Source organism: Spea bombifrons, chromosome 4, assembly GCF_027358695.1.
Source record: "Spea bombifrons isolate aSpeBom1 chromosome 4, aSpeBom1.2.pri, whole genome shotgun sequence".
NCBI classification, from domain to species: domain Eukaryota; kingdom Metazoa; phylum Chordata; class Amphibia; order Anura; family Pelobatidae; genus Spea; species Spea bombifrons.
This window is the reverse complement of record NC_071090.1, coordinates 77058604-77078631: the sequence shown is the minus strand read 5'-3', so window position 1 is coordinate 77078631 and position 20028 is coordinate 77058604. Positions and strand designations below refer to the sequence as shown.

The 20028-nt window shown below is 41.0% G+C and overlaps 1 protein-coding gene across 1 annotated transcript; it reads left to right on the top strand.

Moving 5' to 3' along the window:
- Positions 1–10461: 10461 nt before the first annotated feature.
- Positions 10462–12161, top strand: LOC128492522 (beta-1,3-galactosyl-O-glycosyl-glycoprotein beta-1,6-N-acetylglucosaminyltransferase 3-like). Its single transcript, XM_053465102.1, has one exon. The coding sequence runs from the start codon at positions 10488–10490 to the stop codon at positions 11814–11816; it is 1329 nt and encodes a 442-aa protein (XP_053321077.1). The 5' UTR covers positions 10462–10487; the 3' UTR covers positions 11817–12161.
- The last annotated feature ends 7867 nt before the right edge of the window (positions 12162–20028 follow it).

Genomic DNA, 20028 nt, shown 5'->3' with positions numbered 1-20028 from the left:
ACATTGGGCGTTTTTTCCTTTTTACGTGGAATAGATAGATGGTTAGATCAACAGACAGACGAAAACCAGTTTGCTAGGATAAGATTTATCACTGGTTTTGATCTTTTTTCTGTTGCAACATAAAGGAGAACTCATATTCACATGACAGAGAACTTTGTCTTGTGTAATGGAATCATGTGAGTAAAAGATGCAAAAATATATATATGCAAGTTAATAACATTTTTACATTACATTTGATTTATAGATTCAGCTGCACTATTACATTAGGGAAAGAGTTGGAATTTACAACAGCACTAAAATTGGGTAAAGACAAACCAGTACATACATGTTAAGACAAACTAGTAGAGGAGGAGAAGAGGACCTTGACTTGCAAGCTTACAGTCTGTAATCATATAATGCAACATCATATTCCTTACAACCTATTGGCTAAGTGAGTACCTGTGTGAGGGGAAAACTTGATCGTCTGGTCTTAAGATGTAAAGAAGCACGAGGTGTCACATAAAATGCCACCGTAAAGCCAGTTATCAACGCACCTTTTATGACCTTTTATGGGGACTTGGATTGACCTTTCTGAACGTCCGCTTGAAGACTACAGTGTGCCCCATACTCACCTGATCTGCCACTCCAGCATAAAAAAATGTAATGTGGGCTGCACTTACGTCATCAGGCAGCTACCAGCCTTAAAGTACCAGGTTGTCATTGCCAATATGGACCTCGTTACCTTACAATGGCACAGACACCCCGTACCTATTATTCACCGGTCTTTTGTAATTCATTGTGAAATCAATGCGTTAAAACTCCAGCTCATCTGCAATCATTCAGTGAGAATGGATTGGTATGTGTGGATTGGTATGTGTGGATTGGTATGTGTGGAATCTGTGGATTGGTATATGTGTGGATTGGTAAGTGTGGAATCTGTGAATTGGTATGTGTGGATTGGTATGTGTGGAATCTGTGGATTGGTATGTGTGGAATCTGTGGATTGGTAAATGTGTGAGAGTGATGGGTGTTATGCTGTACCATTTCCAATGTCTTTTTCATTATATACTTATGCTCTAAAGTACATCATAACTCCCATCACTCTATACTGTTCCATACAGTGGCTGGGAGACAGAGGCCTTGCACCCCCACCGCAGGACTCCTGAAAGGTAAGTGAACTTCAAAGGGGGGAAAGGGTAGATAGTTAGGAGGGGGTAGATAGGGAGAAGGGAGTGAGACGGGGGGATAGGGGGTAGATAGGGAGAAGGGAGTGAGAAGGGGTAGATAGGGCAGAAGGGGGTGAGAATGGGTAGATAGGGAGAAAGGAGGGTATTGAAATAAAGTGTCACGTTCTGCCCAGTCTGCAGAGCTGCATATCTGTCCTGCTTTAGTTTCCCTGTTTTGCTTCGATCCATTCCTGGATTTCCTTTTGCTTTGTTCTGATCTTCCATTCCTTGCTTATGCTTCAGGTCTTTGCTTTTGCTTTGTATCCTTTATGCCCCACCTGTGTGTTCTGTTTGTCTCAGTCTTCAGTCTAAGGTATGTCTCAGTGCTGTGTGTTTGGTTTTCATGTTTGGTTTGTTTTGTATCTTTGTCTGCAGGGATTAGCGTTAGGACCCACCGTCATTGGAGTACTTTGGCGTAGTGGTGGGCTAAGCTTTCTATGGCCATATCATGTGACGGAATCTCCAATAGTTATCATGCAGTCCTAGGCTAGTTTCTGTATTTATGTGTGTCAGTCTGTGATGTATCCTGTGGGGTGTCCTTACCTGTCCTGTCTTGTATCCCCGGCAGCGGGGTGTCTTGTCCTGTATCCCCGGCAGCGGGGTGTCCAGTCTTGTATCCCCGTAGTGCCCTGTATTATGTATATCTTGTCTAGTTATGTTTATTCCTTGTCTGGTTCATTGTAGTGCTCTGTATCATGCATATCTTGTCTGGTTATGTTTATTCCTTGTCTTGTGCCCTGTATCGTGTATATCTTGTATGTCATGTTTCTTGCCTGGTCTCCCTTTCCCTTGCTTGTTATGTGTCTGCTATATTCCCCTTTGCTTAGCTTCCATACTCCCAGCGTGCAGCATCCCGCACATGAGTCCTGTGTGAAGTTTCATGCCTGTTCCAGGGTGCCTGCAGGATTCATTTGTTCTGGACTACATCTGCTGCTATATCAGGGCACTGGTGTTTGGCTGCACAACCCTGGATACTCAACTCCCAGGTGAGTGCGGTCACCCTGCAACCAGGCCCTGTTCAACTCCACTACTGCACCGTAACTCCTGCACACAATCTTTGGGCGCGCTGGGTTCTTTTAGTCATCTGTTTGGACCCAGTCCGTTATATAAAGAGTCAGAATGAGAGAGAGAAAATGAATGGATTAATGTGTGGATGAATTGTGTGAATGAGTGAGAGAATTAATGAATTTGTGAGAATGCATCAATGAATATGTGTAAATAATTTGTGTGAAAGAATAAATGATTGTGTGAATGAATTGTGTGAATGAAAGTGAATTAGTGAGTGACTGTAAAAGTGTTTGTGTTAATCATAGGTGTATAGTTGGCAAAGATGGTATAAGAAGGGTGTTTATGGGACAAAAATGGCACAGGCAGGGTGTTTATGGGACAAATATGGCACAGGTAGCGTGTTTATGGGACAAAGATGGCGTACACTCGGCTGTTTGGGAACAATGCTGACTCATGCTGGGCTGTTTGGGGGCAAAGATGGCACGTCCTATGTGTGTGTGTAATTTGGGTGCTGGTCAGGTTCTATGTGGGCAATGTGGACGCCCGCTTTGGGGTGTGCAATCTGTGATATAGGCCTGTAATTTAGGGGGTTTTATCTATACCTTTTATTGCTGAGTTTTTATGTGATTTCTAGTTGATCTATACCTGCAATGCTGTTTCCGTACATTATTATTGTATATCTGCAAATACAGGATTTGTATGTCTGATTCTATGCCTCCAGTGCTGAGTTCACATGTGAACAATAATAATAACAACAATATTAATATATATATATGATTGCTAACAGCAGTCACACTCCTATCATGCCCAGGCAACCAGTACATGCTAGAACCTGGGTATGCATGGGCATGATAGCTGTTAAAGAAATAGACAGATTTCCATAAATATTTTAGTAGAAGAAATCCACATGATTTCCTCTCTTCCACCTGGCATTCCCAAGTGGCACCCATAAATTCTGACTGCTACCCTCATGTTGGTCCAATGATCTGCGGACCTACTATCTGTGGCTGCTGACGTTGCTGCACCTATTCTAAACAAATGGGTCCTGAATTGCTTGTGTGGATGGATCTTGTGAATGAAGAAGTCCACAGGGTGGTCCAAGACACGTTCTAAATTTATTTCTATATTGGTTCACAGCTCACATACTCTAATTTTCTATTAAGGAATAAAATTCATCTATAATTTAAAAACATTAATTCCAAAAGGGTTAAACAGTGATTTTGAACTTCACAATTTTATTGTAATATCCTTGTATTTCCCCTCCTCTCTTAGTTAAGAAACGCTTAACAAAATAAAATTAGTTTATAAAAAGATATTTATGATTAAATTATTTTTTTTAGTTTCAATTAACCTATTGAAACCTTGGAATATATCCTATTAGTGGCATCATGTGGATTTCTTCTACTAAAATATTTATGGAAATCTGTCTATTTCTTTTACCAATGATGTTTTATAAGTAATACCCCATGGCGTATGATTCGAGTATACAAAGGACAATAAGAACATTTGCCAGTACATAAGAAAAAGCCTGAGCCACTGAATATGCAAATGAGGATTGGATATGTTAATATGGAAGATTGCAAGTAGGTAACACGCAATTGAAAAATGCGCAGTCACAGAGAGAAAAAGACTACACAAGGGAGCACAACAGGGAGAATGAGTATTCACCAGCCATGTTGCGGCAACCTGGAGTGCAAAGTTAAGGACCTCTCCATTTTAAATGTAAAATGGATTTTTTTCTATTTTATTAAAGTTTATTATAATTTAAATCCTCCAATTTTGACATCCTTTTTTTGAGCACCCCTACTGCTTGAACTTCCCTCATTTCAGAGCGTTTACATCTCACCAGTAGCGTACGTAGCGGGGGGCGGGGGGGTGGTCCACCCCAGGTGCCGCTCATCAGGGGGGTGCCACCACGCCAGCAACCCCTCCAGAGACGGACAGTAATGTCCGCCGCTAGAGGAGCAGGCTCGGTTGGGGAGATCCCGTATTTGCTCGAAAAATACCCCTCAAATAGGTCTGACTATGAGCCGAAATAGCACATGGGGGGAAGAATTACAAGATTTTGAAAAAATGGTTTTGAAATAGCAAAACGCTACCTGTACTTATTGCCTCATAACATGTAACTTACATTCCCATACAGGTTGTTCGGAACCATACGAACAGCTTTATGTACACTTTTTTGGTTGCCCTAGCAGCCTTTCGGCTGATGACTCCCATTCGTGTCTAAATCGATAGGCACGGGTCCTAGGCTAAATCTGTGGGGCTGAATGGAGTGAAATAGGGAGGGAAAAATGAGACAAAAAAAACAAAATTAAATGGGTGGCTCCAGTGAAAAAATCATTTAAATAAAAGAAATAATCTGTGTCTAAAATAAAAAGAAGGAGGAGAAAAGAGAAAGAAACAACAACAAAAAAATAATAATAAAAATAAAAATTAAATAATAATAATAAATAAATAAATAAAAAGAATAAAAAGGTCGTTTAGAAGGTGACTCCAGTGACTAGGGTCATAAATATAAATATGGCTTGTGAACAAATAATAACTATTTATAAAAGAGCTAATAGGACACTGAGTAGAATGTAGTGTGAATGGGGGAAATCTTAATATAGTGATAGTTTTGAAAGCTTTAAAAAAAAAGAAGTGTAATGAGTCTGGGGAGGAAGAAAAAAAAATCTTTGAATGGGTGGCTCCAGTGACTAAGTGTAAATAAATCATTTAAATAAAAGAAATAGTCTGTGTCTAAAATAAAAAGGAAAAGAAAGGAGAGGAGAAAGAAAGGAAGAAAGAAAGAAAGAAAGAAAGAAAGAAAGAAAGAAAGAAAGAAAGAAAGAAAGAAAGAAAGAAAGAAAGAAAGAAAAAGAAAAAGGTTGTTTAGAAGGTGACTCCAGTGACTAAGTGTGATAGGGTCATTAATATAAATTTGGCTTGTAAACAAATAATAACTATTTATAAAAGAACTAATGGGATACTGAGTAGAGTGTAGTGTGAATGGGGGGAAATCTTAATATAGTGATAGTCTTGAAAGCTTTAAAACAAAATAAGTGGAATGTGCCTGGGGGGGGGGAATCCTTAAATTGGTGGCTCCAGTGACTAAGTGTAAATAAATCATTAAATAAAAGAAATAGTCTGTGTCTAAAATAAAAAGCAGAAGAAAAAATAAAGGTTGTTTAGAAGGTGACTTGTTAAGAAGTTGACTAAGTGTGATAGGGTCATTAATATAAATTTGGCTTGTGAACAAATAATGACTGTTTATAAAGGAACTAATGGGATACTGAGTAAAGTGTAGTGTGAATGGGGAAAAAATCTTAATATTGTGAGAAGTGAGAAGTTCCCCGTCCGACCTACTTCTTTGGGAATTTCTGTCAGCTTGGTTAGTTTTGAATATTCTTAATTTTTATCCAGCTTTCTAATTTTTCTGGGGAGTCAAATATTTTGGGTTGGCCTTCTGTCAAGACTTTTATTTTGCTCGGAGGTCTCCATTGATATTTAATTCCCTTTTTTTAAGATTTCTAGAGGGGTTGCGAAGCTCCTTCTCCAAGCACGTGTCTCTGGGGAAATATCTTGGAGTAGTTGTATATCTTTAAATCTTTAATCCTGCCCACTGTTAACTCTAAATGCCTTCAGTATCTTTTCTTTTAGATCAAAGGAGTGAAATTGTTTTATTACATCTCTAGGAGATACAGCCGGTATTTCTTTTGGTTTAAAAAGCCTATGATATCTTTCTAATATGGGCCCTTGAGATGGTTGAATCGGGAAGAAGAAGTTAAAAGAAATCGAAAAGAAAGGTAACAGGTGGTCCTGAGTGATAGATTCTGGGATATTTTTAATCTGTAAATTTACTCTGCGAGATCTGGCTTCCAATTCTCGCAATTTATTTTCTATCTCTAAATTTTGTGTGGTAATTGTTAGCATAGAGTGGTCTTTAATTACAGTGGTTCATTTCTCTTCTAAATGGTTAATTTTAACAACGAGATCTTTTATTTCTATTTTTAATTCATTTTTAATTTCTGTAGCGTTCCTTTTAATTTCTTCTGCTAATGTGAGTGCTTGGTTCTCAAAACATTTTTTGAGAGAGTTTACAGTTATATAATTAACCTCTGATGGATCTGAACTGCCTTGGGGGTTTATTGTTTCTGATATGTTTAATTCTTCCATTGGAGATTTCAATCTAGTTTGGTAGGGGCTGTAATAATCTGAAACCCGTTTTTCAGGTTTATCTTATTTTTTCTTTTTATCTGTCCCCTTCTCTCTCTTGGTTTGTGCTATTTTGGAAGCCATTGTTTAACTATTGTATCCCTAGATTATCCGCCTTTAGTCGTAGTAGAAAGTGGTAATAGGGGCTGGTTAGCTTTACACAGTTCCACTCTTCCAATCAGATACCTCCTCTTTATTTATATTATCTAATGATTTTAAGTATACCCAGCTTATAGGTAAATAGAGAGAGAAAAAAAATTGAAACAGGGAACTTATCTGATTTGATCTGATTTATCGTTTGTCTCCTTAGAAAACCTTCTCTGCAAGTTTCTAGTTGAGTATGAAATCAGCATTGCTCCAACGCTTCCATGAACAATACATTCCTGTGCCCATCGCTTCCAGGGGGACCTCCGTCCAAGGGCACCCTCCGTTTCACCTACCCCGCCGACCAGCAATACGGTAAGGCTAATTGCTACGGTAGTTGTTGTTTTTTTCCCTTTTTTTTTCTCTTTCTTTCCCCTTTTAGCGGTTCCAAGCAGCTCTTGTAGCCATCAAGGTCACCACAGAGAGTTCACTCCATTCAGCACACCTTCTCCTGACGCTCGCGTGATCACGTCATCACATGCTGTCTGCCCTAATTAATAGTTTATTTTACTGCAAAAATGTACTGTTGTAGAGTGGATCAGAGAATCCAAGAATTGGAGAGTTTACTTGGCCACTTATGATACTAGCCAAACCTGTACTTTACCAAATCATCTATTATTATTCATTGATAAATAAATACTGGTTACAATAAATATTGTTGTCAATATAATATGTATAATATATAATATTGGAGAAATTGAATTTGGCGCCACTGTGACATCATCGTAAAAAATGAATTGCCGTGGTAACCATGGATCACGTCCCTCTCCTTGCCAGCTTCTGTCGGCAACGAGGAGGACGTGTCGTCATAGAAACCCTGCTTGCATCCATGTTAGCGAGCAGGGGAGGAGAGGAGATGTGACCGAGTCTCTGTTCACCGCTGGATTGGGGTAGACAAGCCGAGCATTTTTTTTTTTTTTGGTGTCAGGGACCTCCTCCTTTGGGAATGCCCCCAAATGTCATTCCTTGCAGCAAGGGAATATATCATAAACTGGATTCCACATATCCCAATATTTTTCATATGCGGAAAAAAATCAAATCATAGCGTAATACTTAATTACATAAAGTGAGTGTAAATAATTGACAAAATGCACTCACAAGTGTAGGTGCAATAAAAGCTTCAAACTTGGAATAGAGATTCATGAGCATTTCTGGGTTCCGGCTACCCGGAGCCTTCCCTTGAGGGATGTGGCCAGGACTGTAGTGATGTCCGGATCATGAACGAATTGTTCATTTGATCCGGTTCTTTTTAGTGATCCGGATGAATCGGTTCACTAGACTGAACGATTCATTTGTAGCGGTTCAGTCTGTGAATCATGCAGCTGTAACCTGATCCTAGAGCTGTGAGTCATCTGCAGAGCACTCAGACACAGACTCTGGGGTCAGGTTACAGCTCATTAATTCACACAAGAACGATGACTCATAGAGTCAGAGAGTCGTTCAAAGAGTCGAATGAACCGAAGAGTCGAATGAACCGAAGAGTCGAATGATCCGAAGAGTCGAATGAACCGAAGAGTCGAATGATTCGAATCTTACAGGGATCCGGATCTTACAAGGATCGGAATCTTACAGAGATTCGAATCATTCAGAGAATATTACTGATACCATACTTTTATAAATAAATACATTAATAATGTTCACACTGCCCCCAGGATTTAGATTCCCCTGAGTTTGCCCCCATTTACCTATAACTGCACCTACAGTTAACTTTATTAAATTAATTAAATTAACCCTCAGTCATCAGCATAAAATTAACCCTTATACCCCATCAACCATAACTGCCCCTGAAATTAACCCTAAAGACCCCATTAACCATAACGGCCCCTGAAATTAACCCTAAATACTCCATTAACCATAACTGCCCCTAAATTAATTGTATATACTCCAGATAAATTACCTAATAAATTGGTATGGTTGATGGGGTCTTTAGTGTTAATTTAGGGGCAGTTATGCTTAATGGGGTGTTTAGGGATAATTTAGGGGCAGTTATGCTTAATGGGGTCTTTAGTGTTAATTTAGGGGCAGTTATGCTTAATGAGGTGTTTAGGGTTAATTTGGGGGGCAGTTATGCTTAATGGGGTCTTTAGTGTTAATTTAGGGGCAGTTATGCTTAATGAGGTGTTTAGGGTTAAATGGGGGTAGTTATGCTTAATGGGGTCTTTAGTGTTAATTTAGGGGCAGTTATGCTTAATGAGGTGTTTAGGGTTAATTTGGGGGCAGTTATGCTTAACGGGGTGTTTAGGGTTAATTTAGGGGTAGTTATGCTTAATGGGGTGTTTAGGGTTAATTTGGGGGCAGTTATGCTTAATGGGGTGTTAAGGGTTAATTTTAGGGGCAGTCATGGTTGATAGGGTGTTAAGGGTTAATTTTAGGGGCAGTCATGGTTGATGGGGTGTTTAGGGTTAATTTAATGGTGAGGGTTAATTTAATTAATTTAATAAAGTTAGCTTAAGGTGCAGTTGCAGGTAAAGGGGAATGTAAATCCTGGGGGCAGTGATTGGTAATGTATTATTTATAACAGTATGGTGATATTCTCTGAATGATTAGAATGCCAATGAAGGCAGAGAGTCGTTCAAAGATCCGGATCTTACAATGATCCGGATCTTACAGTGATCCGGGTCACTGTAAGATTCGGATCCCTGTAAGATCCGAATCTTTGAACGACTCTCTGCCTTCATTGACATCACTGGAGGCAGGGGGGAGGATTCATAATGAAAGGGGCGGGGCCAATCGTTAGTGTGCCTGCACGGAGTTACTGGAAAACAGTAACTCCGTGCAGGCACACTGAGTGATCCGAAGATCCGGATCATGAATCGGATCATTTCAGTGAACGAATCGAAATGATCCGATTCACTTTAATGATCCGAACTTCCCATCACTACAGGACTGCCCACCGACATCAGCCGGTGGTCCCGTAACGATGGTGGGAGTTCCACCTGTCAGTGGGAGGTCCCTTTAACGTTGGGGGGTGTTCCTGCTGACGTCAGTGGGAGTTCTCGCTGACATCAGGGATGTTCCCACTGACGGCAGCGGGAAACACCTCCATTTAAAGGGAAAATGGGTGGGGAGCGGGACGTGTTAAGACCCTGCTCCTGCGACCCGGAGGATTCGAGTCTTGGCCCGGAGAACCGGAGAAGCCAAGCCAAGCCAAGCACAGTGCCTGCTGGGGTAAAGCAACTTACACTAAATCAGCAAGTGTACGCATAAAGGTCCAGCCAAACCGGATTAAAATAGAAAATCAAACCTCTCTACGCGTTTCACCGGATGTAGACGTTTCCAGCGTCACCAGGAGAAAATTGGCTGCCGATTTAATCCGGTTTGGCTGGACTTTTATGCGTACACTTGCTCGTTTTTTATTGTATTCTTTGCTTGGCGTGCATTTGAGTGCAGCTCCTGGAGATCCTATTGAAAGTTTGGGTGTCCATTCCCCTAGCTTGGCAGACCATGCCTTCTAGCACTATAAAATATTTCCATTAAAAAAAAAACACATTTTACTCATCATACAGGTACAGATGCAGTTAAAGCAAATTGCCCCTGCTAATGGACATTGGCCTGATTTATTACAAGACATAACTTTGCAGTTCAGAGTAATTACACCATATACAGTTGTATAAAATGTAGATACGTTTTTCAAGCCGTGTGTTTGTAAAACCATTCATTTCCAGTGCAACCCTGTGTGTGTTAGCTATCTTCTCATTACTTTTGGTTCTTAAATGTTAGAATTTGGTCTTCGAAACCCCTTATCCCAGAAACCAGAAAAACAAGATTTTCAAGTGCTTTTCGACACAGATTGACTTTTAATAGCTTAGTGACAAAACAAGTGAGGCAGCATTCATTTTCAGCTATAGCAAGACGAGTTACGGATTGGAAGCAACAAGTATTGCTGAAACACGGGATTATATGACTTGCAATTTTGATGGCCAACGCTTCATAATGGGTAAAATAATAACTGTTTTTCAGAATTATCTGCTTCAGAGAAAACTGCGTACTTTATTCGGTTTTGGATGTATTTTAATCGTCTGCACAACGGCAGTGATTGTATCCTTGAAGCTGAAACGTAACCTATACAGTGACATTAATGGATATGATGGAAACACTTACTGCGAGGGAAAATATTACAAGACGTTGAACTTATTAGCTGGTGGTCATAAGAACTGCACAAAAATTATCAGAGGTGACGAGGATGAGGTAAGGAAAACTTTAATAGACAACTTGATTGTAAAAAATAGAAGAACACTTATGACAGAAGCAGACTACATAACATTGACAAAAGACTGTGACGTATTTAAGACAAACAGAAAATATATTCTGTTCAGTATCAGTAAAGAAGAAGAAGAATTCCCCATTGCTTACTCTATGGTGATCCATGATAGCATTGAACTGTTTGAAAGACTTCTAAGGACAATTTACACTCCTCAGAACGTTTACTGTGTGCACGTGGATGAAAAATCTTCCGATATGTTTAAGAAAGCAGTGAGAGCTATCACTTCATGCTTTGAAAATGTGTTTATTGCATCTAAACTGGAGACAGTGGTCTATGCATCCTGGTCAAGAGTCCAAGCCGATTTAAACTGCATGGAAGACCTGCTGCAAAGTAATGTACGGTGGAAGTATGTTATAAACACATGTGGGGCAGACTTCCCATTAAAGACCAATGCTGAGATTGTTAAAGCTTTGAAATCACTGAATGGCAAAAATAGCATGGAATCTGAGAAGCCTCCAGCATTCAAAACTAGACGCTGGAATTATCACCATGAAGTCAATGATGGCGTAAGATTGACTAGTCGCAAGAAAGAAAATCCACCATTAAGCGTTCCCATATTTAGCGGAAACGCATATATAGTAGTCAGTAGAGAGTTTGTGAAATCACTCTTTGAGAACCCCATAGTAAAACCATTTATGAAATGGGCAGAGGATACATATAGCCCTGATGAATATTTCTGGGCGACGTTGCAAAGACTTCCTGGAATGCCAGGATTCATGCCACAACATCAGAAATTTGATACCTCAGACTTCAATGCAATTGCCAGGCTGGTAAAGTGGGAATCTCTTGAAGGAGATGTGTCACAAGGAGCTCCTTACACTACATGCACAGGAATCCATAGAAGACTAGTGTGTGTTTATGGAACAGGGGACCTCCATTGGATGCTTCAACAGCACCATCTTCTGGCTAATAAGTTTGATCCCAAAGTCGATGATCATGCCATTCAATGCCTCGAGGAATATCTCAGACACAAATCATTTTGTCCTGATTATATGTAGGACACTCTGTACTCTTGCAATTGCAATGTATTGTCTAAATATGCAGAAAATTGGGATATTTAGGCTACTCATTTTTGTGAAATGTATTTTCATTGTTAAATGAAAGCTCGTATGCTGTAACACCTGCACTGACATGCTTTAAATTCCATATGGCTGTTACACAAGAAAAGATGTTCACTTTCAAGTAATAATGAATTATTGTTATGCATAATGATCGTGACTGATGCCCACGGAGTCTGAATGGAATGGAGGGGCCTCGACAGGGATGCAGAGCAGGGCTAGGTCAGGGGGTCAAAGAAAGTTCAGCAGGGAGGGGGAGGAAGTGAGGCGGGTATATAAGGTTGGGGCATAAGGGGGTTCTGGGCTTTTTGTTGTGCCAGTTTACCCGGTGTGTTCATCCCACATTTGGTGTCTGTGTTTTATTGGGGGGTTAATTGGGATGACATAGCCCGAGAGTCGAGGCTACCCCTGTCAAAGGGGATCATGTGTAACAACATCACAAGTACAGGGCACATTTTAACTCTTGGGAGACCAAGCCAGTTTCATAGATTTGCGGTACATAAATTTACTTGACAACCATATAATATTTTTACACTATACCTAGGGAAACTTATATATTGTTTTATTCAGGACAACAGGTAACTAGCTGATGAAAAACGGTGCATCTGTGAACCTGATATAGCGATGAAAATACAACCCCCTATTTCCCCAAAAATACCAAAACAGCAAGTATAAAAAAAAAGAAAACAAACAATTTTCACAAAAGCCCCCATCCCTTTAGTATAGAAGATTGCACATGGTGCCACGGGGCCACTATAGATAATAGTACATAATAAATCACATGGTAGAGATTGATTATAAAATTTTAAATTAAATGATGACCTAAGTTATAGACAGAAAATATTAATGTCCACAAGTATGACACCCTTTATGCACTTCTACTGCACCTGCTTTTGCAAGCTACAACCCCCCATCATGTTGGCTGAGGGTGATTAAAGTTACAGATCACACAAGATAAAAATTTTAAATCATTTTAAGTCGTTTAGTTGTTCATTATGTATTTATGTATTAATTGCATTTTTGTATTGGTTGGGGGTGGGGTTTGGCAATTTAATTCCGGCGTACCAAGCTTCTGTTATCTTTGTAGTAAACAGCTATTTTCAGCTGCTTGCTTCATATCCTGATTGCTGCCTACAAACAGTGATAAGAACTTTACCTTTGTATTGTACTTGGAGACTCTACTGTAATGTACTTGAAGTAAGCACTGAAATGGTTAAATGCATATGCGCAATAATGGGCACTGTAGCAGACCCTGTTCTTTAAACCTGTATATTGTTTACGTGTGTGTATCTGCAGTCTCTTACTAGTGTAACAGACTTTTGCCCCAGGGGGCTGATTCCCCCTGTCCCTCTTCCTCGGTTACACCTTTTTGCTTTACATGGAAATCCTGAGCCTCCGCTATACGGGAGTTGGGGTACATAGCATTGGCAGTGCCTCCACCTGACTGGGCATCCAGGCAGGGGTTTCCCAGGCAGGAACATAATAAATGACTAGAACACACAGTTATAACAGTAAAACAATAGGAGCATGTATTAAATAATAAATGGCAAACAAAAGTAACACATGTAATACAAGGGCTGACTAGACACACCAAACCCTGTCGACCCAGGCCCAGCCAAAGTTCAAATAAAACTTCTATCTTACACATTTCATCTTAGCGATTCTGTCTTTGTTTAGTATCATACTTCCTGTGTATATAAATACATATCTAGCTCCAGTATTTCTTGCTTCATCCCTTGTAAGAATGTAGATTGATATAAGGCTTTCTGTCTTGGTAATTATCCCTACAAAGCTATCTTTGGATCCGCTGGTTGTCTCACAATCTCATATATATTGGTTATTTATGGGCAGGACCACCATATATGTTTTATGTTTCAGTCTCCAACATGTATCCAGGATACATTGTTTATGACCAACACGACGTGTAATATCATCTAAAAATCAATAAAGGAGATGAAACCATGGTGGGAGGGGATGTGGGCGGCATCACTCTGTAATGGCCAACAGAACTACAGGGAAGGGAGGTATGTGACCTCACTTCCCAGCGACTGAGTGGGCCTGAGGGAGATGGTGCATTCACCCCACCTCCTCAGCAGGAGCATCAGGGAGGGGATGCAGACGGCATAACTCCCTAGCCGCTGAGTGGGTACCCTGGACATGGTGCAGCTGGTCCAGTTCCCCAGCGGCAGCATGAGTACCAGGGAGGGGATGAAGGCAGCATCGCTCCCTAGCAACAGTGGCAGATAGCAAAGATGAAGGAGAATTTTGGAGTTTGCCATCCGACTTACTCAGGTCCACACCAGTTATAGGTCTGGTACCTGGTTAGTCTACCTTAGGGGGAAGTCACAAAAGGCTGCGTGCCCTGGGCTCTTAGATGGGCCTGGGGGCCAGCTTCCTCTCTACAGACTCTGGGCCTTGGCCTCGGAAGGGGTCGGTACAAGGGGTCCGCTGAGACTACTTCTCCCCCTGGTACAGAGTGCCACATTTCCTCAATTACTAGAGACTCTACAGACTGTGAAACGGGATACAAAGTTGGGGTACCATTGTTTTGAAAAGGAGCATTACTCAGACTGTTTGCACCTGGTTACATTTATGGATAATGTTGTTATATTGTATAGGTTTCCTGATATCAGCTATTGTTGGTATTTGCTATCATTAGTTGACTGATAAAATCCCTCCCTGGTGTGAGAGAACAACCAGTAAAACTCAACTAGTTTGTTTTACCACATTCCGGCTTCTAGGTGCCAGGAAGTAATCCATTGTAATATTGTTCTGAAGCGGGAAAACCTTGTCATGTGAGACCTTTGTTTATTTGTTGATGTAATTTTCTACATACTGTTGCGCCTTATTTGTCTGGCGGGGAAGGTTGGGTAAACAGCACAGATAAGCAGTTTGAGGCAAATATAGCACTGACAAGCTGTTTGCAGGCAAAGATGGCACTGGGGTCTAATTGCAGATTGTAATTTAACAGAATGCACCTTACCTTATCTTATTTGCAGCATTTTTCAACCACCATGCTGTGACAGTAGACTATCGAGAAACTAGTGACGCCCCTACCAGGGAGGACTCCTACAGCTCCCTCTAAGAGCTTTTTGTTTTCTTTTAGAGACTTTGTCTCCCCAAGCAGGCTCCCCAGGACAGCCAAGCCCCTTACAATTGTACCGTATTTGCTCGATTATAAGATGACCCTGATTATAAGACGACCCCCCAAAATCTGAATATTAATTTATGAAAAAAAAGAAAAAGTCTGAATATAAGAGGACCCTATAGGAAAAAAAGTTTTACCAGTAAATGTTAATTCATGTGAACAATTGTTTGTTAATAAAAGCTATGATTGAGAAAAATAAATTTGTTTTTATTTCCTTTTTTTCAACCTGCTCCCCCAGTTATGCACATCTGCCCCCAGGCTTGCCACTCTGCCCCAGAAATGCCTTATACCCACTATATGACACTGTGCTCCATGATATGCCTTTTAACCCTCTAAATGCCACTGTGCCCCATGATATGCCTTTTGACCCCCTATGTGCCACTCTGCCTCCAGAATTGCCTTATACCCCTATATGCCACTCTGGCATTTAGGGGGTTAAAAGGGATATTATGGGGCAGAGTGGCATATAGGGAGGTATAAGGCATTTCAGGAGGCAGAGTGGCGTATAGAGGGTTAAAAGGCATTTCTGGAGGCAAAGTGGCATTAAGGGGGTTAAAAGGCATTTCACAGAGCACTCTGCCTCCAGAAATGCCTTATGCCCCACATTTAACACTCCCTCCCCCTCACTCCTCCAAACTTACCGGTGCTTCTGAGTCCCCGGTGCTTGGTCCGGGCAGCGTGTAGAGCTCTACGCGATTCGCGTACACAACTTCCGCTTGAGCGGAAGATGTCTACGTGAATCGTGTAGAGCTCTACATGCTGCCCGGACTAAGCACCGGGGACTCAGAAGCACCGGTAAGCTGGGGGGGCATAACACAGGAGGATCCGGGTCCCCTGCATCTGAGTACCCGGTGCTTAGTCCGGGCAGCGTGTAGAGCTCTACACGAATCGCATATAGCTCTACACGCTGCCCGGACTAAGCACCGGGGACTCAGAAGCACTGGTAAGTTGGGGGGGGCATAACACAGGAGGATCCAGGTCCCCTGCATCGCTGCGGGGGATCTGGATCTTAGTCTCATAGTCAGACTTATTTGAGGTCTGATTATAAGACGACCTCGAGTATAAGACGAGGGGTATTTTTCAGAGCATTTGCTCTGGAAAAAACCTTGTCTTATAATAGAGCAAATACGGTAATAGTTGTACCCCCCGGATGACCGCTCTGTGTAAAAGAGTATGAGAGAGTGAAAATATTAATCATAATATAGAATAATGGATTTGGATGCACTTTTGGTGTACATGTTTTGTTTCTTTTTTGAGGGGGGGGTTCACCCTTGGACTCAGGCAGCACAATGTCTTGGGCTGTCCCTTTTGTCTGATGGCTGTCTATAGAGCACAAAACCAACTTGCTTGTTCCTTATGAGACAACAACCAAGAGGCCAGTCTATTTGCCAACACTTTAGCATATCGTTTTACATGTATTTAAGAGAGACATTGGCCTAAAGTTTGTACAGTGGTAGGGTGGTTTGCATGGTTTTGGCAGCGAGACTATCTTTGCTTGTAGCATATCTTCTGGAAATGTGAATTCTAGGAAACATACCGTACGTGAGATATGGTATAAAGTGTTGTTTAAATAATTTGTAATACATGTTTGTCATGGCCCTTTGTGTGTTTTTAGGGATTTAATCGCGTGGAAATTTTATTCTGATGTAATAGGGTTTACACCTATTAGAGTCTTGAACCTAAAGTTGGTGTAGGTTTATTTACTCTAGAAAGGTGTTAATGTTGTTAGCAGAAGGCTGAAATGTTTTCTTGTCTGATAAAATTTTATAGTAAATTATATGCACAGAAAATACAGAAAAGCACACCATAAAAATAATTTGCATTCAGATTCTGGGGTGCGGCTGAAATGAACAACATGTACACACAACAAAACGAGATCAGCGCACACTAGCAAATACTATTTAAAAGCACCTATCCTAGGCACCTATCTAGGCATAAATATTGGGGATTCAGTCACATATATTGCTAAGCCCGCCACTATGTCAAAGTACCCCAATTTTGGCGAGTCCTATCTATTTTTACAGGGCTCTATTGCTTACCAAGGAGCATAAACCTCCGCCATTTTCTCTCCTCCTCCCACCTCACCACCTGCCCCCTCGACCCTGTACTGTGACATCTTTTTACCCCTTTCTGACGTCCTTACCCCAACCCTCTACAATCTGGTTTCCGTCCACAGCATTCCAACAAAACTGCACTCACTAAAATTACTAACGACTTTCTCATTGCTAAAACAAATGGCCATTTTAATACTTATACTCTTAGACCTCTCTGCAGCCTTTGACACAGTCGACCAACCTCTTCTACAAAACCTTCATGCATATGGCATCTGTTTCCTGGTTCAAATCATACCTCTTTGACCGTACTTCTAGTGTCTCCTAAACTGCATCTTGTTCCTCTTCCCTACAATTAACTGTTGGTGTTCCTCAGTGCTCAGTTTTTGGTCCTTTAACCTTCTCCATCTACACCTCTTCACTTGCACAACTGGTATCTTTCTTTGGTTTCCAATACTACCTATACGCAGATGACACCCTAATCTATTTGTCCTCTCCAGACCTTTCACTCTCTCTTCTAATTTACCTCACCAACTGTCTTTCTGGGATTTTATCATGGATGGATGGTTGCATTATCTGATGCTTATGATAATTGGTATCCGCCCATCAATACTTATCCACTCCCTTGTGAGATCCCATCTGGATTATTGCAACTCCCTACTTACTGATCTCCGCCTCTTCCGCCATTCACCGCTCCAATCTTTCCTCAGCACTGCAGCTAGATTAATCTTTCTCTGTCACCGTTCCTCATCTGCTGTGCCTCTTTGCCAATTACTCCACTGGCTCCCCATACCCTTCAGACTCAAATTCAGACTCCTTTTTCAAAACCATTTGGCCCATCCAGTCTGCCCAACATCTGAATACTTTCATTAGTCCTTGTCCTTATCTTATATCTTGCTTAGCTTAATGCCTATCCCATGCTTGCTTAAGCGCCTTCACTGTATTAACATTTACCACTTTGGCTGGAAGGCTATTCCATGCATACACTACCCTTTCATTAAAGTAATATTTCCTTATATCCCAGCACACCGTGTCTTAACGGTGCGCAGTGCCTTTTAATGCAGTCTGTAGTGTAAACAGGTTGGTTGGGGAGATCAAAGGTCCCCCTTGTAACTGGCACATTGTGCAGCAGCACACCAGGATGGACGATCTGCTCCTGGGTTTTGTGGCAGAGGTACTGACGTCCCCTGGAGCTTCCGCCGTAGGCCTAGTCAGCCAGGATAAGTGAAGATCGTTTTGCCATGAGTAATCCTCTATATTAGACAGTTTGTCATGTAAAAAATATCTACTGCCTCCAAAACTCAGTCATGCAGACTATTGTACGTTGGCCTCCCCTGCCTCTGAGAATTTTTCTGTGTTTTTTTTATCAACATTCTTGCGTTTGGTAAGATTGTGTTTATGTAGGTACGTGCGACTGCAGAGTAATCCACCAAAATGTATTCAGCTGACTCTCCATCTTACAGAAATACCTCACATGCACAGGTTTTTATGGTCACAGATCAGAATATGCCCACTACCTGTTGAAAACATTTAACATTTTTGTAGTCAATTTATCTGAGCCAAAAATCAATGAATAACATCATGGTATTTTAAAAGAAATAACAGACACCAACATGCTACCACCATGCACTCATATATACACTATACGCTAATAGACAGCTCTAACGCCATATCCTGAGGAATAGAGCATACAGTATTGTGACACATACACAAGCACACACTCTAAAACCATTTAGTAACACACTAATGCCATAGGATAACATGCAAGCTCTAACACCATACACTGATACACATAAACACCACACATTTACACATACACGCACACACTCTCCAACACCTTTGCATGGCCAGCTGAGCCTTGGAGCTGAATGAACTGCTAGAGATGGCCCTTTATCGTGCATTAAAAAATCACAACCCCTCCTGCAAACACTCCTACCAAATCTTTAGTAGGTAAAGCCAATTATGTAATATCTCCCTGTTAAACTGCTGATAGCGGCAGCCTTTGTGGTGGTGGTGGGGGTTTGGTGGAAAGCAGATAACAGCAGGATATCAGTATAGGAAATGGACTTCAATGGTTGTTCCATGTTAACACACAGATCAGGTTCCCAGAGGCAAAGGTTTAAACTAAATACCATATACTTATCTGGCTGAAAAACAAGGAAGTCTTTAATTTTAATAAATTATTCTGATGCTAAAAGTCTTAATGGATATAGTTCCCTCTACAAGATAGATACAACTGCATTGTACACCCATCTTTGTAAATATACTACTGTACAAATAATTCAAATACTGTAAACGTACACATTAGAGCCGAGTAACAATTGGACATTTTCTCCTGTTCAACAAATTTAACTCTTTACGGATATTACATTTTGATTCCATTCCTGTCCTCCATATGCATTCCACAAAAATAAAAACCAATGCCAAATTTATGCCACCACCAGTAACAGCACAGGTTTTATTTCTGGGATGGGATTAGTGTGTTACTGCTAGGTGTGCATTCCCCTTCTTCACCTTCCCCTTCCTCCAGAACAACATACTCTTTGGTAATTATGTATGAATTCACCTTGATGAATGTTGGCTTCTCGTCTCTGTAGACTACAGTCACTAACAATGTCGACTGCCACATGGAAGACCATGCAGAAGAAGCTTGTTGGCTGGTAGCTTGGGCTCTCTACAGCGGTGCCGACCACACAGATTGTTTAGCTTGCTGTTACCCAAGTTGTCACGTCAATTTGTGTAGTGCAGGATATGTACATGAGAGGGCTTAATTTGATTGTATAGGCATGTGGTGGGACCTCTGAGTCTAGCTTCAAACTAAACTGGCTGAGTAATCTACCGTATTCCTGTATCTCCTCATAGGTAGTGGATTATTTTGATATGTTATGTGACCAGTAGCAGTCAGGAGACCATTTCTTCCAGGGTCCTATCCAAAACACACAATAACAAAACA